Below are 18,147 nucleotides of genomic sequence, written 5' to 3'. Positions count from 1 at the left end.
TACTTATCATCCTCTTGGATACATTTTACCGTACCAGGTTTTTGACCATACGTGAATCGTTCAATTGGCCACTGGCTGGAGTTTAGTGCCATATTCTCAATGATCTCGTACGCATCCTCATACATTCTATTCATAAAGGCTCCTGCTGCTGCTCTGTCTAATCTAGATCATGCATTTGCATTCAACCCAATATAAAACACATGTAGTTGCATCCACTCAGGAAATCCGTGGTGTGGGTTTTTTTGAATCAACATTTTGAACCGATCCCGTGCCTCATAAAAACTTTCTCCCTCCATCTGTCTAAAGATAACAATCTTTCTTCTTAATTGCACTTATTTTATGATTGGGAAAAACTTCTGTAAGAATTTTCCAGCGAGTTCATCCCATGTCCTGATAAACCCTGGTGCCTGCGAGTCTAACCAAGAAAAAGCATTATCAATCAAGGAGAAGGGAAACAACTGAAGACAAATAGCACCGCCAGTGACCCAATTATACTTAAAAGTGTCACAGATTTGAAGGAACTATTTTAAATGTTGATTAGGATCCTTTATCATAATGCCCTTAAACTGCAAATTGTTTGAAATTATTAGCTGTAATTGTCGGCATTTGCTATACTTTCTTGAACCATGCTTAGACTTGGTAAGGCATAATCCCTTAAAAGTCTTTTTTCTTGAGCCTTATGTATGTATGCAGGAACCTATGGTGCTGGTAGGTTTTCTACGGCGTTATTGTTAGCATCATTAAATAGTGGATTTCCACATGATACGTTACCCACAACTAGTGGTGGTGGATCTCACATCCATTGTTGTTGTTGTCAGCAATTTTTTCAGATTATTGTCTCTAGATATATGGCTGCTACAATAGGTGTGCCCCTATTGCGAGTCATACACTAAGCCCAGAAAGAAAAGATTAGTAACAATAAACAAAACAAAATAAAATCATATCTATAACCTTAAAATTTTCTAATTATTCTAATTAAGTGAGAAAATTAAAATTAACCTAGTGACGTTGCCCCCTGGGCAACAGCACAACCAACTTGACCGCCTCCGAATGTACGAACGTCCAGAGTGTGAGTACTACAATAAAATATAGAATTAAGAGGTGGTATCCGCAAGTATACGGGTCTAATTTTAATATAGTTTTACAACAGAGTGAGTGAGTACTCTGAGGATTGAACCCAAGGGAAGCGAGTGCTAGATGAATTCTAACCTAAGCACTAAAAGATCTAATTAGTACTTTAGATTCAGTTATAGTATGAAGAATATAAAATAAAGGATGTTTTGGGTTTTTATAATGATAAAAATAAAACAACATAAAAAGATAAATTCAAGAGATTAAAATGGAAGAATAAATCAAATTTGATTATGGGTGTTTAGCTCGCTTCAATAATTGCCATCAACAGTCACTTCGGGCTTCTCGTCAATCAAATAGTTGCTACCCTAGCAAGATCTTTCGATCTTCCACTAACATAACGATTCAACAATAACTACTTATCTTTTGACCTTACAGTCTATACTGGTTTGGGGTTAAGGTTTTCACGAATGGGCAATACCAATTTTGGGTTAATTCCCACCTTGATGACTTCTCGGGGTTGTCAAGCCTAGGGTTTGTTTCACGTTCTCCCTTTCCCAAATAGCTGATCCATTGATTAACCCTACAAAACAGTTAACAAATCATACCTCCACTCGCTAATCCCCCATAGATAGATTAGTTCCTCATGGTGTTCATAAACAACATATAATCGATGAAAAAAGAAAGCATGCTAATGAAATCGAGATGATAGATTAAATGAAAGAGCCTGATTGTGTTAATATTAAATTAAATCCATAGAGTTGAATGATTCCACGATTCAAATATCTTGAAAGAAAACACCAAATAAATAAACTAAAATATAGAAACCTAAGAAAGAAAACAAAACTAAATATAAAAGAAAAAACTAGGTTAATGCAAAGGTGTCTTTAGCATGTGCCAAATGACAATATTTATAGCCTTCATGTGGCCATCGTCCTTAACCCTAGGTTATCTGACGTTCTTGAGCTTTAAGTTCGATTGTGCGAGCCAAAATGTCTCTTCTTCATGTTTAATTTCTGTCTCAGAGTCGATGTCGCGACATATAAAGACCTCTATCGCGACATAACAACAAGTATGCTTCTCTATAGCCATCTTCAAGGGTATGTCGTGACAGCCTCAGTCTGTGTCACGACATCGAAGGAAGACTTAAGTTTTCTTCATTCTATTCCCTATGTTGTGACATCAATCCCTTCGTGTTACGACATAGCATCTAGTATCGTCCTAAAATGCCTTCTGATGGTCTCCTACACACTCACAAAGTATGTTAACTCTCCCTTAGGCCTCATTCAGCCCTTAGGGTCAATAAAAGACTCAACTTGCACATTTTATTGAATGTAAGTAAAACTAAAGAAACTTAACTAAAATGTAATGAAAATATTTTATTTAGGCTCCTTAAGTGTGAAAACTTGTTTAATCTGCTACGTCGAATTTCGACAGATCAATGGTCATACCAATTTTGGGTTAATTCCCACCAAAATGACTTCCCAAGGTCGTCAATCCTAGGGTTTAAGTTCTTTCTCCCCCAAATAGTTAATCCATTACGAAAACCCTACATAGTAATCAATTAATCACACCTCAACTCGCTAATCCTCCATAAGAGGATTAGTTCCTCATGGATCTCAAAAACACAATAAACTTGACAAATAATATATGCATAAATAATAAATCAAGAGTAAGGTTTAGAGAATCTTGAATTGTATTGATTGATATCAGCTCAAAATCTACAACATTTGGTTCGAATATACAAGTCAGCTTCTCCGAATAACATGAATAACAAGAACTAAATTATACCTAAAACCTAAAAAAAGGAAAAACTAAAAGCTAAAAGTACAGAGAAAACTTAAAATTTTGAAATTTGTCTTGATTAAGTGGTTTAAGACCCTATTTATAGAGTTAGGGTTGTCGTCATCCTCAGCCTTAGGTCAACTAACGCTCTCATGTTTAACTTTTGATTGTGCAGACCAAAATGCCCCTGGCTAGTAAGTATTTTTTGTATAAGGGCAATGTTACGACACCTTAGTGTCTGTGTCACGACATTGAAGGTAGTATGCTCAGGTTTAGGCTAGCTTCAGGGGTGTGTCATGACATCCCATGACTGTGTTGCGACACCAAAGGCAGTATGGCAATTCTTGCATTCTACTCCCTATATTGTGATCTCGAATTTCCCGTGTTGCAACATATCTATTAGTATTAAGTTCCTATGCCCTTGTATGGTCTCCTGTACACTCACTAAATACATCAGATTACCTTTAGGTCTCATTCGGCCTCTAAAGTTAATAAAATACTGAAAATACAATTTTTTATTGAATGTAAACTAAACTATAAAAACTCAACTAAAACATAATAAAAGTGATTGTATTCAAGCTCCTCAAGTGCGAAAACTAGTTTAATCTGCTACACCATATTATGGCAGATCAAACCCCCACACTTAAGTTATTACTTGTCCTCAAACAAAACAAACAAAAACAAGTTTAAAAGATGACCTTTGAGAAAGTATAGTACAAACATTAGTTTTAGAGTACACAACTAGGCATTTCTTATTTATACATAACCTTGACAGGATATATAACTAACTTACCATTGACATCAAACACCTAAGTTCAATATATTACAAAGTATACAAGCATTAAGGTTTTCAAATGTATAGATCCATCAATAAATTATACAGTTCATTCGATTATCCTGGCAGAATACAAACGATCGTAAATGCAATTATTTAATATGATGTTAATTCATGAATAAGTCTACCTAAATCACATAGGGCTTCTTGACTTGTAACATTTTGAGGCTTAGGATAGGTATGAAATTCAAGAATAGGAAGCATCAAAATAGTTTCAAGCATAAAAATAGTTTCGCACACCGTATTGTTCCCTATTCTTCCCCTTTAGTGACCCTTACCCACTAACTGCCTTATTTATCCTTCTCTCACCTTCCTTATTTCTCCACATAGGAAGTCATAGCATAATATAGCAACTACGACTAGCTCACGAGTTTTTGTGCACTAATGAACGAGTTTTTCTACTTTTGTGACTTCGTCATAATTTTTTTTCTTTTTCAATACATCTCACTCACAAATGCTTTTACTTTTCAAGGATTTTTTCTACTCATTTTGATTTTTTTTTCAATTTTTTTTTGTTTTCTGCATATTGGCTAACCACTATATCACCCTATTTCTTCCTATTTCACTCTTTTTTTACAAAAATCTACCTTGATGTGTCTACTTAACCCTGAATACATATGGCCAGACATTTACACCATGTTTGGGTAGGTGTAATGGATTAGCCATTACACCCCTAATCCGTGGCCCCACTGAATACCATGTTTGGTTCGCTGCTTTGCCCTAATACAGGCCTATTACGTTGCGTACGGATTCGACTTTTCTTTGCTTCAGCGCCGATTTGCTATTACGTTCCAAAATCAAAGATTGCCTAATCGGTCTTCCTTTTACCCTCCCAAGTCGAAATCGATTCTCCACCCCACCCCACCCTCTCCCTCCCAACATCAACAGAAGCTGCCAGTGAACTAAACCTCCAGTTCCCTTCTCGCCGAAGATCTCCTGTCATCCGACGATAATGGTTGCCGCCAAAAAGACCGTAAAGACCCTTTTACTCGTTTTCTCTTCTTCTTTTTTTTTGAATATTTAACCTAAATTTTCTGAAAACATGCTAATTCATTTTTATGTTGTTGATGATAGTATTTTGATGCAGAAGAAGACCCATGAGAGCATTAACAACAGATTGGCTCTCGTTATGAAAAGTGGGAAATACACTTTGGGTTACAAAATTGTTCTCAAATCTCTCAGAAGCTCCAAAGGTATTCCATTGTTTCTTTAAAATTGAACTTATTCCTCTCCATATTGAAATGTCGAGCAATCTGGTTCTTGTTTTGAACATCTCTGTCACTTGTAGTTTGTTTCGTTATATGAAAAATGATGGGTTTGATTTCTTGTTTTGAATAGTAAACTAAAAGTGAATGAACTCCATTTTGGGAGATAGTGTTTAAACAGATTCCGTTTGAAAATCGATTTTTCCCTTTGTGTTGCTAATATAATGTTGATTGAGCATTGGAAGACATGTATACTTATTTTGTTGTGTGTTGTAGGTAAGTTGATTATTATTGCCAACAACTGCCCTCCTCTTAGGAAGTTGGAGATCGAGTATTATGCCATGTTGTGCAAAGTTGGAGTTCACCACTACAATGGAAGTACATTCCTTAACCTATCATTATAATTATTTAGAACCAATGTTTACTTTTCATGTCACATTGAATTGAAATCCATTTTACAATCCCTTCCCTTGCCCTTTCAATTCTTTAGTTTTAGTTATTTGGGAAAAGCTAGATAGAATTGCTTTTTCTAGTGCTGCTGATGGAAATGGTAGAAGGAACGTCTAATCTGTATGTCACTTAGAAGCCATTTGATGAATTTATTGATATGGACGATATTTTTTTAATTGGTAATACTGTATCTTGATGGAAGCTAACTGTTATTCTAGTTTTCACATGTAAATTGTGATGGTGGTTTGCTCAACTTAGAAGGATCGCTGAACTTCAAGTAATATAGTTTGTTCAATAATGTTGTTCGTTTTAAATTAGTTGTTGGAATTTTCTATTTTCATTTTCATTTTACCCCTGTTGTCTAGGCTGAAAATGATGCTGTAGGCCAAGAACTTCAGAAACAACTGGAGGCTGCTGGTACCTTTCCCCCATCCTTTTTACATTCTTTTTTATGTAGACTTGGCTTAGGTGTGATTTGCTTTTCCAAGTCCTTGAAAAGTTATATTCCCCGAATCCATATATGCATTGAGTAGTAGTGTTGTAGCAAACATAAGCATCTTCCATCTTCTTATAGATAAATAAGAGAGTGAGTTAGGCTGCTCAATTTCAACATATGTTTGAGTAGTGGCTAAGTTTGCTTTGATTCTGGCATTTGTGTTGTATGCAAGCCATAGGATGTTTGCTTCATCTCTCATTCTTTTAAACTTTTAGTTCATTTTGATCTACTAGTATATGTGTTGTTTGGCCAAATTCAACTATTAGACTTTGTACTTTGCTTAAGTTGTGGATTTAGTACATGTACTTTTTCGAATTTTGAAATTGTAGTCTTAACAGCAATTAAATATGTTTGGTTAAATTCTACTATTAGCCCTTTATTATGCTTAAAAGTTGTAGATTTAGTCCATGTTATCCGACAAGAACATTTTTAGTCATTTCATTTTTCAAGTTTCAAAATTTCAATCTTAAAGCAAATGACAGTCATTAAATCTATTATGCAATTAGTTTTGAATTTGCTCAACTGTTTAGTTTTAATGTTTGAGCTGCTTCTCACTTCAGCTTTGTTAAGCAGTTGTTGTTGTTGTTGCATTTGCACAAAATATTATCCAGTCCAAGAAAGGGATTCCCCCCTTAACTTCTTAAAATCCAAACATTAAATCTAGAAAGATTTGATATTGAATTGCATAAGCATTTGCTGTTATTGTTCTTGGATTTGTTCATACATTTTTGTCTCACAATTTATGCAACAAGTATATACAACAAGTCTATTTAACAAGTCCTTCCAAACACATTTTGTAATGGTGGGATCTTGTGCACATCTTGTAATGGTCAACTTTTCATGGACTCAGTCTCATATCGAGAAGCTTTGGGGTATTCCTAAGTGCATTAAGTGAGTTTATCCACCTTGTGATACTTCAGGACTTCAGGTTCTGTTTCTCGTTATTCATCACCAATCATAGTGCATTTTATATTTTTTAGTGCCATTCATCTGTGATTTCTTACCAGTTTACATCTGAAACAGGCACTTCCTTTGGAAAGGTCGGTGGAAACTCCAAGAATCATATTTGTTGCACAATTTCGTCCCGAGAAGGTGCACATACTTACATAGACCTTCAAGCTAAATTTTTAATGGTTTCGGTGTTTCAGTTTTGGAACCTTGATTAGTTCTAGAAACTCTTTACAGTTTGATTTTTTTGACTCAGGCACATAGTCTTCAACTTGAGGCATTTTCTGTTTCCATAAAAAAACTAGATGAACACTCTCGAAGACCTAAGTTACAGTTTGTAGGTAGTTGCCGAAATAAATCAGAAGAGGAAAGACTCCAGAATTTGAAAGACAAAGTAGTGCAATTGAACATTCAAGACGATGTGGAATTCCATAAAAAAACGTGATGTATAGGTAAGAACAATTACGTATAAGTTTAGTTGGATCCTCTCGCTAAATGAAAATCGTCCAAAAATTGATGATCAGCAGATAATCAAGTTTGTCTGCATTTGCGTTACTGCAATATATATGTTTTAACTCTTTGTTTGATCGGTTTCATACACTATGCAGGGACTTGGTAAGTCTTTTGGGCGGGTTGTTGCTGGAATCCACTCAATGATAGACGAGCACTTTGGCATTAGTGTTGTAGAGTACATGGCTGTAGGAGCCATACCTATAGGTGAGCTATCATGGCAATTGATATTATAATATCTGATTCGAGCTACTTTTGTTTTCCATTTTAAAAATGTTTTTAAAATGATATTCACTTTGCTTGACCCCCCTCAGCTCATAATTCTGCTGGCCCGAAAATGGACATTGTTTTAGATGAAGATGGACAACAAACAGGATTTCTTGCTCAAGAATGGACTAACACATCAAAATTGTGGTCCCGAAACTACAGTTTTTGACACCACTGACAAACGGGCTGTTATAACTCTCCTACCTTAAGGAAATTTCATCCTTGAAATTGTTACCTGAGAATAAATTCGGGTATTAAAATCTCATTGATTCTTTAGTCTCCCAAGTAGCTTCCTTGATATTGTGTCGATACCATAAAACTTTTACGAACATTACTCATTTGTTTCAAATTTATTTTACTTGGCGAGCTAAAATTCTCACCGGTTCTTCAGAATATGACATATCTTATTGTAATTCAATTTCACTAGGATTAATTACATGTGAAGGATCTGATCTATACTGAATCAGCATCAAAATATGGAAAACATTGTGACTCTTTTTGAGTTCAAGAGATAGAGCCAATCTGTAAGCTACATGATTGATTCTTTCAATTACATTGTACGGTCCAATAAATCTCAGACTCAAATTTCCTTTTTTGTCAAACTGAAGCACTTTCTTCCACGGTGAAACTCTCGTAAACACTCGATCGCCGATGACAATTTCTATATATTTTCTTCTCAAATCTGCATACGGTTTCTGACGATCTGATGCAAATTTCAAGCAATCATGAATAACTCAAACTTTATCTTACGTTTCACAAATCAAATTAGTTCCAGCTAACTTGGATTCACTCAACTCAAACTAGTACAAGGACGTTTTACATTTTCTACCATATGAAGCTTCAAATGGCATCATTTTAATAATGGATTGGTAGCTATTATTATAAACAAATTCAGCTAATGACAGATATTTCTCCCAGCTAGCTTCAAACTCAAGAATGCAACATTGTAACATGTCTTCCAAAATCTATATTGGTAGCTATTATTGTTTGCGGATGAAATGTTGTACTAAATTTTAATTTAATGCCTGAGCCTAGTAAAGTTTACCTCAAATCTAGATGTGAACCTCGTGTCTTGATTTGAAATAATAGATATTGGCACTCCGTTTAATCTAATGATCTCAGACACATGCAACTCAGCTAATTCTTTTAAGCGAATAATTCGTTCTGATCGGAATGAAATTAGTCGATTTCTTCAATCTATCAATAATAACCCAGATCGAGTCTTTCTTTCTAGGTGATACAGGCAATCTAGCTACAAAATCCATCATGACTCATTCCCATTTCCATTCATGAATTATGACAAGCTGTAATAATCTAGATGGTATCTGATGCTCGGCTTTCACCTATTGACTAATCATACATTTAGCTACAAATTCAAAAATGTTTCATACTTGACCACTAGTACATCTGTTTCAAATCACAAAACACTTTCATACTAACCGGATGAATAGAGTGCATGCTACTCTGAGCTTCAGACAGAATGTCACATTTCAACTCTAGATTATTAGGAACAGATAATCTTTTGCGAAAATACAATTTACCATCAACATTAACATTAAATTCTGGAGATGATTCACCTTGAGCTTGTTCTCGTGTAGCTACCAATTTCGGGTTATCATTTTGCAACTCTCGAATTCACTGAAGAAAAAACGGTTTAACTTTCAATTATGCTAAGACAAAACCATTGACGTTCAAAGTCAATTGAGCATTCAACGCTCTCAACGCAAACAAAGATTTTAGACTAAGTGCGTCTGCAACCACGTTAGCCTTTCCTGAGTGATAGTCAATTACCAAATCATAATATTTCAATAACTCAAGCCACCATCGTTGTCTCAAGTTCAGTTCTTTTTAGTCATAAAATATTTCTGGCTTTTATGATCGGTATATATGTGACATTTGTCACCATATAAATAGTGTCACCAAATGTTCAAAGCAAAAATGATCGCGGCTAATTCTAGATCATGTGTCGAGTAGTTTCTCTCGTGTGGCTTTAACTAGCGAGAAGCATATGCTATTACTTTCCCGACTTGCATTAACACACAACTCAGCCTGTTGAGTGACACATCACTATAAACAACATACTCTTTCCCGGATTTAGGCTGAGTCAGTACTGGAGCTTCCATTAACATGTTTTTTAGCTTATCAAAACTCTATTCACATTTATTTAACCAAATAAACTCAACATTTTTCTATAACAACTTGGTTATCGATGAAGAAACTAAAGAGAATTTTTTAACGAAATAACGATAATAACTTGCCAAGCCCAGAAACCTTCGTACTTCTGAAATATTTTTTGGAGCTTTCTAGTTGAAAATGACAGAAATTTTACTCGGATCAAAATGAATATCCTCCCAAAAAATTACGTGATCAAGAAATCCAACATCGTAGGCTTACTGCCTTTGTACTTATGGCTTTTAGCCATTCTGTTAACTGGCAGCGTTGTTGCGATACTTATTACTTTTAGTCGTTCTGTCTATGGTGCCGAGCTGTTCTATTGAATTAGTGCCGCAACTGGTGCTAAGCTTGGTTTGTTGGCTAGGTGGGTCGATTTTATCCCCACATGGTGTGTTGGTTGGTACGGGTGGTGTATTGGTTGGATTGGGCTGGATTTCTATCTTCATATCAGCATCTGATACTGATTTTGTAATGGTCTTCAGTCCACCTGGTTCTGTTAATGAGCTCAGGTCCAGTCTGTTTCTACTTACCGTTTATCTGACTGTTTGTATTATAAGGGATTACACACTGATTTTTTGCAAACTCACCCTTCTGTCTAACTGTGCAGGTAATCCCCAGCCTTAGGCGATTTGGAGCCGCGAGAGACTCGGAGGTGGCCACACGACCGCTGGCGCTCTGCTGTAGACTTTTCATTTGAATTTTATATTTTGGGTTTTAATTCTGTTATAAGGCCTTTGAGGGATTAATTTTTTTCTAAAAGGGCTTTAGATTTCCTTATTTAAAACTGCTAAACACGAATTTTCAAAATTAACAACTATTTTCCAAAACACTTAAAAACAAACGTTTTTACATTTCAAACATTAGTAGCTTCCGCGATTGGAATAACCTAAAGTATCAATGCCAGACATCAAGTAAACGTTTTTGACGAGATGATTTTCTAAACTTGAGCAAAAGGATTTAAACATAGAAATGAACCTTTAATGACAAACGCAGTTTTTGATCGACGCTTTGATGTGACACGTCAGATTCAGCCATAACGTTTGGGCTGGGTTTGGGGTGTTACATATTTATCCTTAGTAACCATATTTGAGCCAAAAAAACATTTCTTGATGAACCTTCATACAAAACCCGAGCAAAAAATGTTGATTTGTATTTACCCTTTTTCTTTGGTCCTGAACTGCATGACTATAAGAGCACGTTTGGTTCGCTGTATTGGAATAGAGGCGTAATGGAATAGAGGCGTAATGGAATAGAGACGCAATGGAATAGAGGCGTAATAGCAATTCAATTTTTTGGTTGAATGTAATGGAATAGAGGCGTAATAGTATTCTTGTGTTTGGTTGAATGGAATGGAGGTGTAATAGAATAAGGGAAAAAAACTAAAATGACTAGAATACCCTTAGCAGAAATTTGTTTAGGTAAATGATTATTGTTATTGTTATTAAATTTTAATAAGATTATTAATATCAATAATAAATAATTTAATCATATTTTAACATAATTATTATTAAATATATTTTAATTAAAATATATAAATTAATAAAATTCTTAATAATCAATATTCTTATATGAATTTACTAAAATCATAATATATGATACTATAAAATATAATTTAACATAATTATTATTAAATATATTTTAATTAAAATATATAAATTAATAAAATTCTTAATAATCAATATTCTTATATGAATTTACTAAAATCATAATATATGATACTATAAAATATAATTTGAAATAATAATTATTAAATATATTTTAATTAAAATATATGATTTAATAAAATTCTTAATAATCAATATTCTTATATGAATTTACTAAAATCATAGTATATGATACTATAAAATATAATTTGAAATAATAATTATTAAATATATTTTAATTAAAATATATGCTTTAATAAAATTTAAAATAATTATTACTAATAAATTTTCTTATATGAATTTGTACAATTTAAAATAATTATTATTAAATATAATTTAATAATAATATATGATTTCATAAAATTCTTTATAATAAATTTTCTTATATGAATTTGCATAATTTAAAATAATTAATATTAAATAGGGCAGTAATTGAATATTTGAATGAGCAATCCAATGAACCAAACATGATCCTCAATTCCTTCAAGTATGTTTTCAAATCAAAATTAAGAGTATATCTATTTTGTTGACAAATCTAAACTAAGCTTTTTCTAATGACTGGATCGAAAGGGTGAAGAACCCCAATAAACAAGAACAAGTATAACTATTGTTTTCTATGTCAGTGTGATCTTCTAATGCAATCCTATAACTAGGAAGAACTGCATATAATTGGTCGGATTGCGGCTTTGAGATCATCGTAAAATATTTGCTCCGAAAATCTGCTAGCTCTTCTCCTTGATGTTGTATCTTGAGTCTTTCAGACTCGGGCATCTTTACGATTTTCAGGACTGCATCTGCATATTCTTCTACATTTTGAGCAAGAAATCCTGTTTGTTGTCCATCTTCATCTAAAACAATGTCCATTTTCGGGCCAGCAGAATTATGAGCTGAGGGGGGTCAAGCAAAATGAATATCATTTTAAAAACATTTTTAAAATGGAAAACAAAAGTAGCTCGAATCAGAAATTATAATATCAGTTGCCATGCTAGCTCACCTATAGGTATGGCTCCTGCAGCCATGTACTCTACAACACTATTGCCAAAGTAATAGTCAATTTGGCTTATTAATATTTTAATCAATCTCATCAATTTTAATAACATACATGCTAATATATCATCCATTGCATCACATACATGGAAAATATAAAGCAGTAAATAAAATCCAATGGTTATAGCCCATAAAACTAATCTTGGCGTGTTTCGGGTGAAAAATATAAAGCAGTAAATAAAACATTTATACAATTCATTAACAAGACATCTACCATTGGAAATGTTGCCCGATGAACGACATAACAGATATGAGTACACAATTCTCCACCCGAAACACGCCAAGATTAGTTTTATGGGCTATAACCATTGGATTTTATTTACTGCTTTATATTTTTCATGTATGTGATGCAATGGATGATATATTAGCATGTATGTTATTAAAATTGATGAGATTGATTAAAATATTAATAAGCCAAATTGACTATTAATGGTGAGATAATTATTATTTAAAACCCTCAATAAAATATTAAGTTAAGATAGCCTTCCAATATTTACCTTCGTTAAAGCCTCGATCGATACAATGTGGGTTATGCTAAAGCGAAGTACTTGTATCTATCTTGGTCAAACGCGAAGAATAAGTAAGTGATATTTGTCGGTTATAATATTGGTTAATAACTTAACTAGGATACTCTAATAGGATTAAAAACCTAGAGGCAAGACATTTGGGTAATCATGAGATGATTGGAACAAAAGTTGTCCACTAGATAGTAAGGAGTTACATAAGATGTAATTAGCAAGTGTTGCTTACCTAATCAACCATAATCTTGAGAGTAAAGCTAAAGCTGACTTAAAAGGAGGTAAAATATGAATCCTTACTCGCTAGAAAAACTTTAGAGAATGGACTTTTTAAAATTAATACACGAGGGTTATTAATTTTGAATAAAATAGTGGGAGCATCATTTAATAAAGTCCTTTTAATGATTATAATAAACGTGGTAAATTTACTCATGCAAATATTTCACTCTTGTAGATTTATTATGTCAAATAACACAAACTCATTATCACTGCGATTTGTCCTTATGAAGGACAAGTTGAATGGCTTAAACTTCCTTGACTGGTTCCGTAACTTGAGGATTGTCCTCAGGCAAGAACTCAAATTGTATGTCATTGAAGAAATCGTTCCTAATGAACTAGAAACCAATGCCTCTAGAATTGAAAAAGATGCTTATAAGAAGCACCTTGATGACATGGTAGACATAGGATGTCTAATGCTTATAAGAAGTACCTTGATGAAATTGTCGTTTGGGCCATATAAGTATAATGCTTATAAGAAGCACATATCAAAGCTCCATAAAGATGGATTTTGAAATTCTTTTGTTTTCGAACAATTTGATATATGTGAGTCTTGCTTGTTGGGTAAAAAGACTAAAGCTCCTTTTAATAGTAAAAGGAAGCGAGCTAGTAATTTATTGCGCATAATACATAGTGATGTGTGTAGGCCAATGAATACACAAGCCAGAGGGGATTTTGAATACTTAATTACTTTCAGTAATGACTTCAGTAGATATGGGTATATTTATCTTATGTGCCATAAATCTGAAGCCCTTGGAAAGTTAAAGGAATTTAAGAATGAAGAACAAAACCAACTAGGCAAAAGTATGAAGGCACTTCAATCAGATCGAGGAGGAGAATACTTAAGTTTAGAGTTTGATGAGCTTTTGAAGGAGTGTGGGATTGTCTCCCAACTTACACCTCTAAGTACTCCACAATGGAATGAAGTTTCTGATAGGAGAAATCGAATATTGTTAGACATGAGACAGCTGCCATCACACTAAATCATGTTCCATCTAAATCAGTTTTGTAACACCCCTAACCCCTCTCCATCATCGGATTAGGGTCATGGGCATTACAAACACATCATACAATTAATCAATCATCATTACACATATATATACTAGCCATTAACAATATAATATACAGGGGCAGGTCACAAACAATTAAATTATATCATACTAGAATATTATACAATCGAATAATGATTCATGCTATGCAATGTTAAACTTGGTCTTCCATTGTCTACACTCTTATAACTATTTATCTCTTCTTAAATATTAGAATTCGGATACATACAAGACTATTCCAATTATTAGCATAAGAATATTGGCCCATACTCCGTCTACGATTATCTTTTTAATTTATCTTTGATGATGTTAGTGGAATGCACTTAATTTAGGTTTCCTAATCCACCCCAATTCAGTGTAACAGTTACTCTTACAGCCCCTATTACGAGTCTATGGGACCCTAAAAGTAGTTTAAAAATAGGAAGGGACTAATTTGAAATAATTCTGGAAGTTTAGGAAATAATTAAAAAAATTTTGATTACAGGGGTCACACACCCATGTGGCCAGGCCGTGTGCCTCACATGGTTAAGACACACGCCCATGTCTCAAGCCGTGTAACCCTTTGACTTGAGTCACACGCCCATGTGGCCAGGTCGTATGCATCAAAAAGTACCTTAAAATACAAGTTTACCATTTCCTACTTACTTGGGCACTAAACAACTCAATCACCAATCGTTTAACTATTTAAAACTCGATTAAACATGCCCAAAATACACAAAATTCATCACCTAATATGCCTAACCAATGTACCCTCATTGGTACCACATTTTATATGTTCAAATACATCAAACATTCAAGACTCTCATTCATATCACATTTACCATATTTGAACTAACTTTCAACTTCTAAAGATATTAAATATAAAGCTAGCACATACCAAGAATTATGCTAAGCTACCAGACTTTAAACTATCACATACCAAAATATAAACTAGGCTAACATACCAACATAGCCTCAACCACAACCATATACACATTTAACCATCATTTCACTAGCAACTAAGTTAACAACATCTTATAAACAATATCAAAAAAAAGACTTCCTAGGTAAATGTCATTACAAAATGAAATATCAACACACTTAAGCTCGGGATTTGTGATTTGATGCTGAGTCGGTAATAATTTGAATTGTATCTAGCCTACGCACGAAAAACATAACCGCACGCTGAGTAAAACTCAGTGTTATTTCTATAATCAAAATAAAATAAACTTGATACAATTATTTAAAATGCAAAATGCAACAAGTAAGCTATGTTCATGTGTTTCAATTTAATAGTATAGTTTTTGCTCATTCCCTATTCACATCTACTAAGATTCTCACATGTTCAAATATATAAGCATATATCAATGACATTTCATTTAACATTTGAATACATCATCTCATGCAATGGCATGATTCATATCTTTGATCAATACTTGAATTCATTCAAGTTTCATATCTCAATTCATCATTTCATATCTCATATCTCATCTCATAATCATTTATCATATTTTTCATTTCAATATTTTCTCATCTCATATTCATTTTTCATTTTTTCCATTTCAATATAAATCACATAAATTATTATTTTACTTTCCCCAATTAACACGATACGGACTCGGACGGGTACACAGATCCAACCAACACACCAGTTTGGTACCCAGTGCCTTATCAGATAAATTCAAAGTAATAACTGCACCTAGCGCTATATAAATTGACACCCAATGTCTCATCGGTTAAATCAAAGAAAATTGGAACCCATGTGCCTCATCAACTCGAAGTCGAAGTAATCCCTAAACTTTTCCTATCCTATGGCATGCCATCTATATCCGACTTAGTCCGATAAAGTTAATAAGGATTCATTTCACTTTTCAATACAACCAATGTCTCAATTTCATGAATGTATATCATCACATATAAGCATATATTTAATTTGATAACAATCACATTTTTCTCAATACATATGTATTCATAATATACAGAATCAATCCATTTCATTTCAATTATGTATTTAATTTAATCCTAAACTACCAAAGTACTCACCTCAAATGCTTACCATATACAAACAATTATATATGAAATAATATACTATTTAATTCAGATTATAGAAACACAAACTGTGAATTTCGAGCTATTCGACGTTAATTTTATCCTTCCCTTTTTTACTCGAGGATTTCGATACGACTTTAGCAATGAAAATAAACAATTAAATCACATTAATATTACACATTTCAGTTTCACATTAAATTTCAATTTTCACACTATATTTTCCTTATTCTTCAATTTAGTCCCTAAATCGAGACTAATTTTAATCTCCATATTTAATCTCAAATTTCTATACGACTTTCACTATAAGCTAAATTTATCTCCCCATTTTTCATTTCTACCCCTTAATTTCAAATTTCTCATTATTTAGTCCCTATTGTTCAAAATCAACAATTAATTCCACAATTTAGTCATTTTTCATTTCTAACTTAAAAATCTATCGATTTAATCCCTAATACTTAAACTATTCAACAATGTCAACATCTAAAATCTTGAACAATACTAAAAATTATAATATGGGTCGGGTAGCCCTAAGTACCGAGATTCCAAAAATAAAAAAATTACAAGTGTAGAGACTAAATTGCACTAACCAATTTGGGTTTGAATTTCAAAACCCCTAGTCGTGCATTCTCTTCTTTATTTTATTTCTTTCCTTTGTTTAATTTGCATGCATCCACTTTCCTTTCTTTTATTATAACTTTCATTTTAATTATTATTTTAATATATATAGACATTAATGTTAACACATATATATAATGTTTTTACATACATTTTACTTAGCTCATGGCCGGCCACCTATTTACAAAAATTAAGTAAGTGGCATAATTGCTAATTTAGCCCCTTAATTTTATTTCAATTTATAATTCAACTTTTAACCCTTACATGATTTAGTCCCTATACCTTAAAAACTCCTAATTTTACAAAATTTACTAATATGAAAATTAATTAGTTACTAATCTAGCCTTGTGAATATTTAATAAAAATATTTATGGGTCTGGTTTACGGTTATATAGTCTCGAGAATACACTTTTCGACACCCTTGACTATCGGGCCATTACAAGTTCGTAAGACACCATATGAGATGTGGATTGGGAAGCGTCCTAGTATGACTTTTATAAAGATTTCGGGTTGTGAAACTTATATTAAACGTCAAACGTCTACAAAGTTCGAACCTAAATCTAAAAAATGTATCTTTGTGGGATATTCTAAGGAAACTAAAGGATATTATTTCTTCAATCCTACTAAGAATAAAGTGTTTGTTGCTCGCACAGGAGTCTTCCTAAAAAGATAATTTTACTCTAGAAAAGGAAGTGGTAGAAAGATTGAATTCAAAGAAATTTAAGAACAACAGATCATTAAACTAGAGGTTGAACAATAATAGGTTCCATAAGCTGTTAGAGAACAATCAACTATTTTGGAAACACAAGCACCGCGAAGATCTTTAAGAGAACGTCATGTACCCGAGAGATATGGATTTCTCATTACAACACACGGTGATGTTCTCCTTATGGATCAAGATGAGCCTAAGACTTATCAAGAAGCAGCGGTGAACCCAAAATCTGAGAAATGGTTAGAGGCCATGAGGTGTGAGATGGATTCCATGTTAGAAAACCAAGTATGGATCTTGTTTGACCCACCTAAATGGGTTAAACCCATAGGGGGCAAGTGGGTTTTCGAAAAGAAAATCAACATGGATTGTAACAACCTGTTTTTATTGAAATCAAAACAGTGGTTTTGGGACCACAAATTCGATGAGTAAATTTTTAGTTTATTATCATTTTAATGTCTATGGAATATTAGAAAGGTCTTATAGAAATTTTGTTAAGAAATTTTGATGTTTGCATGCT

At 33.2% G+C, this 18,147-nt stretch overlaps 1 protein-coding gene, 1 long non-coding RNA gene, 1 other non-coding gene and 1 pseudogene across 3 annotated transcripts; 3 read left to right on the top strand and 1 right to left on the bottom strand.

Annotated features, from left to right (window-relative positions):
- The first annotated feature begins 222 nt into the window (after positions 1–222).
- On the top strand, positions 223–328 carry LOC121224808 (small nucleolar RNA R71). Its single transcript, XR_005922552.1, has one exon. It is a non-coding gene; the product is annotated as a small nucleolar RNA R71 (small nucleolar RNA).
- A 4,443-nt stretch (positions 329–4,771) lies between these two features.
- Positions 4,772–5,978, top strand: LOC121203283 (uncharacterized). The gene is made up of 3 exons (XR_005922061.1): positions 4,772–4,884; positions 5,173–5,274; positions 5,712–5,978. It is a non-coding gene; the product is annotated as an uncharacterized lncRNA (long non-coding RNA).
- Positions 5,979–6,197: 219 nt separating this feature from the next.
- LOC107941992 (GDP-Man:Man(3)GlcNAc(2)-PP-Dol alpha-1,2-mannosyltransferase-like) lies at positions 6,198–7,736 on the top strand (annotated as a pseudogene).
- A 4,106-nt stretch (positions 7,737–11,842) lies between these two features.
- Positions 11,843–12,425, bottom strand: LOC107947471 (GDP-Man:Man(3)GlcNAc(2)-PP-Dol alpha-1,2-mannosyltransferase-like). Its single transcript, XM_041107891.1, has 2 exons — positions 12,380–12,425; positions 11,843–12,272 (listed from the first exon to the last, which is right to left on the bottom strand). The coding sequence occupies exons 1-2, from the start codon at positions 12,402–12,404 to the stop codon at positions 11,926–11,928; spliced, it is 372 nt and encodes a 123-aa protein (XP_040963825.1). The 5' UTR covers positions 12,405–12,425; the 3' UTR covers positions 11,843–11,925.
- Positions 12,426–18,147: the final 5,722 nt, after the last annotated feature.

Source organism: Gossypium hirsutum, chromosome D12 (genome assembly GCF_007990345.1).
Source record: "Gossypium hirsutum isolate 1008001.06 chromosome D12, Gossypium_hirsutum_v2.1, whole genome shotgun sequence".
Taxonomy (NCBI): domain Eukaryota; kingdom Viridiplantae; phylum Streptophyta; class Magnoliopsida; order Malvales; family Malvaceae; genus Gossypium; species Gossypium hirsutum.
The sequence above is the reverse complement of the archived record's forward strand: the minus strand, read 5'-3'. Positions and strand labels throughout refer to the sequence as shown.